General features: G+C 43.1%; 2 protein-coding genes across 4 annotated transcripts in view; one reads left to right on the plus strand and one right to left on the minus strand.

Moving 5' to 3' along the window:
• The first annotated feature begins 109 nt into the window (after positions 1-109).
• rangrf (RAN guanine nucleotide release factor) lies at positions 110-3,402 on the plus strand. Of its 2 annotated transcripts, none has more exons than XM_047809244.1 (6): positions 110-251; positions 574-676; positions 1,463-1,579; positions 1,741-1,903; positions 2,752-2,798; positions 3,238-3,402. In XM_047809244.1, the coding sequence occupies exons 2-6, from the start codon at positions 612-614 to the stop codon at positions 3,344-3,346; spliced, it is 501 nt and encodes a 166-aa protein (XP_047665200.1). In that variant the 5' UTR covers positions 110-251; positions 574-611; the 3' UTR covers positions 3,347-3,402. The 2 variants fall into 2 exon arrangements, with proteins under 2 accessions (XP_047665200.1, XP_047665199.1); XM_047809243.1 differs by having other exon boundaries at positions 114-251; positions 2,704-2,798.
• Positions 3,403-3,541: 139 nt separating this feature from the next.
• slc25a35 (solute carrier family 25 member 35) overlaps positions 3,542-8,865 on the minus strand; it is a 6,298-nt gene continuing 974 nt past the window's right edge. Inside the window, exons 1-5 of one of the 2 annotated variants that reach the window (XM_027179461.2) lie at positions 8,807-8,865; positions 8,091-8,156; positions 7,675-7,827; positions 4,748-4,882; positions 3,542-4,597 (exon numbers count right to left, since the gene is read on the minus strand). The exon at positions 8,807-8,865 is cut by the window's right edge and continues 968 nt beyond it. In XM_027179461.2, coding sequence (XP_027035262.2) covers positions 4,433-4,597; positions 4,748-4,882; positions 7,675-7,827; positions 8,091-8,156; positions 8,807-8,865 — 578 coding nt within the window. In that variant the 3' untranslated portion in view covers positions 3,542-4,432. The remainder of the gene's footprint in view (positions 4,598-4,747; positions 4,883-7,674; positions 7,828-8,090; positions 8,157-8,806) is intronic. The other variant, XM_047809242.1, reaches the window with a different exon arrangement.

Below are 8,865 nucleotides of genomic sequence, written 5' to 3' on the forward strand. Positions count from 1 at the left end.
TTGATTTTCACGTGTCCACTACAACATGTTACACTAAGTGTTAATTTGACAATAAAAACCGAGTAAATGACTGGAGTGAGTCGTGATCTGTTTGTTTACGTGTTCAGGCTGCACGTGGAGGCCAAAATATTGCGTCACATCCGGTTAATGGCGGCAGGAGCTGCAGTGTTAGCTTTAGCAGCTAACCGCTAATAAAAAGTTGTCGTTTACATTAAAGACGATTTTAAATCTCCAGAAGACTTTCGGTGCAGGTAATTAAATAAATAATAAATGTGTAAGATGAGAATATGAGATGATTATTTATCTTCACGAACAGCTTCAGTTTAATCCGTTTAACTTGTTAGACTTTTACAGAATTCCCGATTTTACACAGAGATTATTTGTGTTTTAGACTTTAATCACATTCTGAAATGTTTTACTGTAATAATCTTATTTATAATAAAGTCTCAGTTTTAAATCTACACATCAATACAAACCTTCAGGAATAAAAACTGCAGATTTATTATAAAAATAAGTGAAAAGAGGTCAGAAAAGATTAGTGTGTGTGTGTGTGTGTGTGTGTGTGTGTGTGTGTGTGAGAGAGAGATCAGATAGCGACTGCAGTGTGAACGATGAATCGGACTCTGTTTGGTGGCGCCATGTCTGCTGTCCTTCCTCTAAACACCAAAGACATTAGGTATCTCTCTCTGTCTCTCTATCTGTGTGTCTGTCTGTCTGTCTCTCCCCCTGTCTCTCTCTCTCTCTCTCTGTCTGTCTCTCCCCCTGTCTCTCTCTCTGTCTGTCTCTCCCCCACTCTCTCCCTCTCTCTCTCTCTGTCTGTCTCTCTCTCTCTGTCTGTCTCTCTCTCTCTCTCTCCCCCACTCTCTCCCTCTCTCTCTCTGTCTGTCTCTTTCTCTCTCTGTCTCTCTCTCTCTCTCTGTCTGTCTCTCCCTCTCTCTCTCTCTGTCTGTCTCTCTCTCTGTCTGTCTCTCTCTCTCTCCCCCCCACTCTCTCCCTCTCTCTCTCTGTCTGTCTCTTTCTCTCTCTCTCTCTCTGTCTCTCTCTCTCTCTCTGTCTGTCTCTCCCTCCCCCCCCTCTCTCTGTCTGTCACTTGCTCACTTTATGATTTTTCTACAGGAACATTGTAACATCAGGTAAATCCTCTGTGATGATAACTGACTCTATCTCAAGCCTCTTCCCTCTATCTCACATTTGTAATGTTTATCTCGTCTGTTTAAGTCTCTAAAGATCTGCTGTTATGATCAGTGTGTTCTAGGTAGTGAACCTCACACCTGTAAATAACATCAGTTACATGTCTTTATTAGTGCACTCAGTGATTAAAGCTAAGTGATGAACATGTGCTGCTTCACTCCTGTGTGTGTGTGTGTGTGTGTGTGTGTGTGTGTGTGTGTGTGTGTGTGTGTGTGTGTGTGTGTGTGTGTGTGTGTGTCTGTGTCTGTGTCTGTGTCTGTGTCTGTGACAGTGAGTTGAGAGAGATTCCTGATAATCAGGAGGTTTTTGCTCACACCAACACCGATCAGAGCATCATCATAGAACTGCTGGAGTATCAGAGTCATGTGGATGATTCAGAAGCCGCAAGGTAGCCCACGTGCACACACACACACACACACACACACACACACACACACGACCATGTCTTTCTCACAGAGACGCACTGCAAAATCAGTATAATTTCCGTCAGATTTAATTGTGTGTGTGTGTGTGTGTGTGTGTGTGTGTGTGTGTGTGTGTGTGAGAAAGGTATCATTTTGAGGATGTAGCAGGCAGTAATAAGGTGATGGAGGCAGGGCAGATGGAGGTGATAGAGGTGCAGTGTGTCCCTCAGGCTCAGCTCTCTCTCAGCCAGTGCAGCTCAGCCTGGATCCTCACTGGAGCTCAGCTCGTCTCCAAATTCAATGAAGAGGTCTCTCTCTTACACACACACACACACACACACACACACACACACACACGTACATCATACAGTAGCTCACTCTCATTCAGGACCTAGGGCTTTGTTCCAAATCATTGTACCGTGTTCTCTTCTCTCTGTTTGTCTCTGTTACATATTTTAAACGATTTATTGTTCAATATTAATAATAACAGTCGATATAAATATTAATGTTCAGTTCTTACGTTAGAATTTGAGCATTTGTCAGTCTTCCAAACTGCAGCACTGATTGTGGTGGTTACACACTACTATACACTGTGTGGCATTATGGAGGTTTGGGACATGACCCAGAGTAACCCTTGGATGATTTCTACATAACTGTTAGTTCTTCATGAAGCTCTGACACAAAGACATGACACTGCTAACACCATGACCACTTTCTGGAAATTTTCTTAAACATTGTGAAATGTAAAAGCTGAACTTGTGGCTCACTAACCAAGAGAGTCACTCTTCCTGTTTCAGATCTATTTCTCCAGACTCTGTCCAATCCTCCCTGATCCCTGTGATCCTCAGCATACTTAGTCATGGTTGAGGTTTTCCTGTAGAACCTGTACGACCTCACTGACATTCTCACCATAGTCACTAGTGACCAATAACACACTGTGGCCCACTTAGGGATAGCTAGTGTGTGTTTATGATTACAAACAGAAACAGTTCTGCATGAATGACACATGGTTACCTGTTACTCCAATCATAAGGCACCGTGTGTGTGTGTGTGTGTGTGTGTGTGTGTGTGTGTGTGTGTGTGTGTGTGTGTGTGTGTGTGTTGCAAGGCAAAAAACACAGTGAATATCCACCTGTGTTTGTTCCGTGTCCCGCAGTACACCGCTGACATCCTGATCACCTTCAATGACCCGGTCAACATCAGGTCAGTCCCACACACACACACACACACACACACACACAGCTCTGTATCATCATTTACATTTACAACATTTAGCAGACGGCCTTAACCAGAGTGACTTACATTTTATACAAGCAAGTGAGGGTTAAGGGCCTTGCTCAGGGGCCCAGCAGCGGTGGATCTGAGCTTTGAGATGACATCCTTCTGATCTGTAGTCCAACTTTAACCACTAGGCTGATTTAGAAAGACAGTTAGGAATGTAAAGTGTTTCACTGTAAGTTTTGGTTAAAGTCAGCTGAAGCTACTGACTGGTCTGTAAAGCTCACTGACATCAACAGCAGTGTGGGTTTAAATTGTGTGTGTTTCAGAGGGAAATGTGTTTAAACTCCACACCAAACCTCTGAGTGTCAATAACTGTGTCTCTCTCACTCACTCACTCTCTCTCTCTCTCTCTCTCTCTCAGTCCTTTCAGCAGTAGCAGTAGTGAAGCTGCTGAATGTGTTTGGACAGTACAGGACTTTCACACACTTGTTCAGTCTTTCCGTCTGCTCGACCCTGGAGTGTTTCTATAACACACATCTGTGTAATAAATAGAATTAATAAAGTAAAAATAAACATGTTTCACATTCTTGTTTGTAATGTGGTGTGTGCGTGTGTGTGTGTGTGTGTGTGTGTTGGTTTATTATTGTTTTGTAAAGAGAGAAAAACTCATTCTAATAAAAGGTCAGATAAAGAGTTTGTTACGAACAGAATGAATCACACACAAGTTCCTCTTTATTACATGCTGAACATCAGCTTTATTTCCCATCAGTCCTTTATGGACATCAGCATTTATCAGGAGTGTTAATTACACCTCCAACTGCACAGCAGAATTCATTCAGTGTTATTTCTATAGTGCTTTTAACAAGCAGCTTTACAGAAACAGATATGGACGTAATTCTGTCCCATTGCAGCAGTCAGTTTAATGACAGGAGTAAGGCTTCAGGTTCATATTAAACTTTGTGTCGTCATCATTAATCTTGTTCCTTATAGTTATGTTATTCCTCTGTAACCCTGTAGTGTAACGTGTCAGTAGTGCAGTGTGTGTGTGTGTGTGTGAGACATCGTGTCAGTCGTGTGAATGTCATCACTGTTGTGTAGCATTTTATTACTACACAACATCCTTACTGTAGTACATTGTGTTATATCATATTGTGTATTTTCTGGTGATTCTCCAAAAAAAAACACGACACTTAAAGTGAAGTACAGAATATGTTTTAGAATAGAATGTTATTATATCAATGATGTTTAAAACTCTCAGGTCTCTGATGAAATCTCTTCATGTTTATTCATTAGTTTGTATTTAAGTTATTTATAAAAATAGCTGAACTGATCCTGCAGCATTAGTCCTGTTTTACACAGTGACATTAAAATACAGCTGATAAAAACATAGTGATGTTAATATTATTAGCATTAAATGGGAAACTGTTGTGAAAAATAAATGTTAAATCCGGTCACATTCTGTTTCCATTATATTCAATCTCCAAATCTGAAGAAATGACCAGCTTCAGTCTTTGTTTTATTACTGTGACTCCAGCATGAACAAACACTTTAAACCCTGTGTGTGTGTGTGTGTGTGTGTGTGTGTGTGTGTGTGTGTGTGTGTGTGTGTGTGTGTGTTAGCTGCGGTAAAGTGTTCTTAGTTCGTTCCAGAACAGAAGAGAGAGTATGGTGTGTGGTCCAAGTCTGAAATAGGACGCGCCCAGACCTTTATACAGGCCAAAAACACCCTCCTTCCTCAGGGTCTTGGAGAAACAGTCCATGAAGCCTCGATATAGCTCACCCTGTGTGCGCGCACACACACACACACACACACACACACACACACACACACACACACACACACATTTAAATGCTTCACATGCTTACTGAAAATAATCAAATTAGCTGTAATATCAGCCAGTTAATAACTAGAGCACTTAGGTGTTTCTCACCTTTCCCATGTGATCCACAGGCTGGTTATAGAGTCGTGTGCTGATGACATCAAACGGTGTCATGAACAGAACCACCACCACACTGCTCATCATCCCGGCGCAGAGAGACACCAACCAGCTATCAGTGGAGAATATCTGTGTACAGGTGTACAGACAGACAGACAGACATATTGGGTGTTAAAGTGAACATGTACAGTGGTGGGAAAAAGTGAAATAAAAATAATTAATTTATTGTTTTGCACGTTTGTCACACTGTCGGTTTCAGATCATCAAACAAATGTAAATATTAGTCAGAGATAACAAGAAAACACAACATGTAGTTTTTATTATTAAGGGAAAACAGACACTAGCAGACGAGCAGCACGCTGTTTTGGCAGAAATGTTTATACAGAGGATTCCATCAGAGACTACAGACTGAGGAACAAGTGTGAAAACACGGACACAGGGCCATGTGGGTTTGGGTTTAGTTTTCCTCTGGCTTTGTAAGAAGTAGAGATGCTGCTGGGCTTTCTTGGTGATGGAGCTGGTGTTGAGTGACCAGATGAAGTTCTTCGCCAGATGATCTGTCGATGTTCAGCTGAGACTTTGTGATTGTTTGTGTGAGTTTTCATTGTTGCTTGTAGTTTTTACAGAGAAACCTGCTCTGGATCCATCAGACATCAGTAACTACAGACCGGTATCACTTCTCTCATTTCTTTCAATAATTCTTGAACACATTGTCTATAATCACCTGTCTGTCTATCTCTCACAGAACAACCTCCAAGACCCCAACAGTCTGGCTTTAAAGCAGCTCACTCTACAGAGACAGCCCTTTTGGACATCTCTGAGAAGCTACATACTGCTAGATCAGCCAAACTATCATCCGTCCTTATCCTCCTTGACCTTTCAGCAGCGTTTGATACGGTCAACCACAAGACTCTCTTATCCTCCCTCAAGAGTCTTGGGATTTGCGGATCAGCTTGGGAATGGTTTGCCTCCTACCTGGAAGGACGCTCATATCAGGTAACATGGAGGGGAGTGACATCTGCTCCACACAGACTCTCCACTGGTGTCCCACAGGGCTCAGTACTCGGTCCTCTTCTTTTCTCCTTGTATACTCACTCTCTTGGGGAAGTTATTTCATCACATGGGTTCTCTTACCACTGCTATGCTGATGATACACAACTTATCTTTTCTTTCCCACCCTCAGATACCACAGCTTCTAACCGGATCTCAGCATGTCTGGGAGAAATTTCATCATGGATGACTGCTCATCAGTTAAAGCTCAATCCTAGCAAAACTGAACTGCTGATCATCAGGTGATTCATCCCCAGGTCATGATCTTGCTATATCCTTGCACAACGATCTGATCTCCCCTTCAGCCACAGCTCACACCCTTGGGATAACCAAGGACAATCAACTGTCCTTTTCCTCTCATGTCCCTAATGTGACTCGCTCATGTCGGTTTCTTCTCTACAACATTAGAAGGATTCGGCCATTTTCCCCACACAGACTGCTCAGGTACTTGTTCAGTCTCTTGTCATTTCTAGACTGGATTACTGCAATGCACTGCTGGCAGGTCTACATATGAACGCAATCCGTCCTCTGTAAATGATCCAAAATGCAGCTGCCCGGCTTGTCTTCAACCTGCCAAAGTTCTTGCATACCCCCCACCCCCCGCTGCTGCGATCCCTCCACTGGCTTCCGGTAGCTGCACGCATCCGATTCAAAACACTGATGCTGGCCTACAAAGCCAAAAACAGACCATCTCCCTCTTAACTCAAAGCCCTCATCACTCCTCACACTGCACCCCACAACCCCCGGTCTACCAGCACAGCTCGACTGGTCCCACCATCCCTCAGGGTAAGAGGCAAGTTTACTACAAGACTCTTCTCTGTTCTGGCACCAAGGTGGTGGGATGAACTTCCCCTAGAGGTCCGGACAGCTGAGTCACTGGTTATTTTCAAGCGGCGGTTGAAGACCTACTTATTCAGGAAACACTTCAACTAGCACTTCTTTCCTTATCTTTTGCATTTAAAAAAAAAAAAAAAACCTTTGACACTTTTTCATTGTAACTTTGAACAAAAGTTTTAAACTCATGGTGTCTTAAGTCTGTAACCCAGTGAGCAGCATTAATGTATTCAGTGTTAGAGATTTAAGGGCTTATGTACGTCGCTCTGGATAAGGGGTCTGTCACATGCTGTACATGTAAATGTAAATGTTGCCTGTTCTGCTAACCCCAGCATACAGGACACTTCTGAAACACGTCCAACTGCTCCTGAACCTGGCCTGATGGAGCCTTCTCTGCTATTCAGGACTGTTTTTGAGATTGGAATAGGTTCAGAGAAGTTTGTACGGTCTACAAAAACAATGTGAGGATTTTGTACAAACACTTCATTACAGCATTCAACACAATCATCCCACAGAAACTGCTAACAAAGCTGGGTCTGAACATCCACCTGGTAAAACTGGTTCCTGGACTATTTTGACTGGGAGACCCAAGTCCCTCAGGATTGGCAGCTCCACCTCCATTACCCTCACACTGATTAGAATTGTGAGGAGACAACAATTGATCTCTTAATGTTAATCTCTTAGAGTAAAGAGATGGACAGTAGATTTCTCACCACTGCAACGTTCAGTGCACAATACATGAGAACACCAGCATCTGCATGGCCAAAAAGGTTCAGCAGCACCTCCACGTCCCACAGGGACTGAAGAGCACCAACCTCCCCCTCACATTCTCAACACCTCCTACAGAAGTGTGAGAACATCCTGTCCAGCTGTCTCACTGTGAGGAACCGCACTGTCTCACCCCCCTCACCATACAAGCTACATAGAAGAATGACATTAAAACCCAATTGATTTGGCAGTATCATGTTTTGTATGCTCTAGACAATTGTGAATGTGTGTGTGTGTGTGTGTGTGTGTGTGTGTGTGTGTGTGTGTACCCCCAAGTCAGTGATGATCTCTTTAGCGATGGAGAAGGTGGAGAGCTGAGACGCAGAACCCACACTGACTCTGGGCACAGCCGCGCTGGATCCTCTCCACAGTCCCATAATGCCGTGCTCTCTGTAAATCACTGACAGAGCGTGTAACATCCCCTACACACCACACACACAAAATAACTATCATTTATTATAAAATGGAGTAATATGTTTCACCTCTTACTGTTGATCAGCTGCATGATCCCAATTCTAGCCTAGCTCACTTCCCCTTAATCACTACAGTAAGGTCTGTGTGTATACAGGTCATATCTAATCATGTCATACTTCAAACTGTGATTTAATTATATTTACTTAGGTTTTGGTTATCAGACTGGAGAAAGTGTTGGGCATGAAATGTGTGTGAGCTCAGTGGGACTCACCCGGTGCTTGTACTGGTGTCCCACAGCAATGGGAGATGTGGACTGACTCTGCAGGTGTGTTTTTACCTGTAAAACATAACGGGGGGGGGGGGGGGGGGTTAAAAAAATCAGTAACCTGATGAACCTGTTACTTCTGACCCCTGGGTCACACCTGAAGCAGTTTTATACAGTGATGAAGGGCAATTGTGTCATTATGTCATGTCACCTTTTCCTGCTAAACCAGCTGAAAGATCAGTATTCAAAAGTTCTTCGTGTAATTTTGCATGTTCTCTCAGTGCTAGCAGGCCAAAGTAAAACTGGTGGAGAAATAAATATATTTATTTTACTGTAACATCCATAAGAGAGAGAGAGAGTGAGCTCTAGTTTAATTTGTCCGGCAAGATTAGTTGTATAAAATGAGATAAGGGCATCTGCTAGATTCTGTATGTAATGTTTTACCTTGAAATAAAACGCTATAATGGAGCTGGTGGTAAAATAAACACATCACGAGTGTGTGGAGCTGTGTGTGTGTGTGTGTGTGTGTGTGTGTGTGTGTGTGCTGTGTGTGTGTGTGTGTGTGGAGCTGTGTGTGTGTGCTGTGTGTGTGTATTATTCACAAACTCGCTCTCTATTTAAAACATAAACATCTCTTTAGAGTAAATTCAGCAGTGTAAATGTCACAGGTGACAATAAAAGAACCCAGAGGTCTGGATCCTGGACCCGGTTGTGATACTTGCCAGGTAGATCGGGCTTCCCACGACGGCTCCCACGACACCGGACACCGCCCCGGCCGCGG

This window comes from Tachysurus fulvidraco, chromosome 26 (genome assembly GCF_022655615.1).
Source record: "Tachysurus fulvidraco isolate hzauxx_2018 chromosome 26, HZAU_PFXX_2.0, whole genome shotgun sequence".
Lineage (NCBI taxonomy): Eukaryota > Metazoa > Chordata > Actinopteri > Siluriformes > Bagridae > Tachysurus > Tachysurus fulvidraco.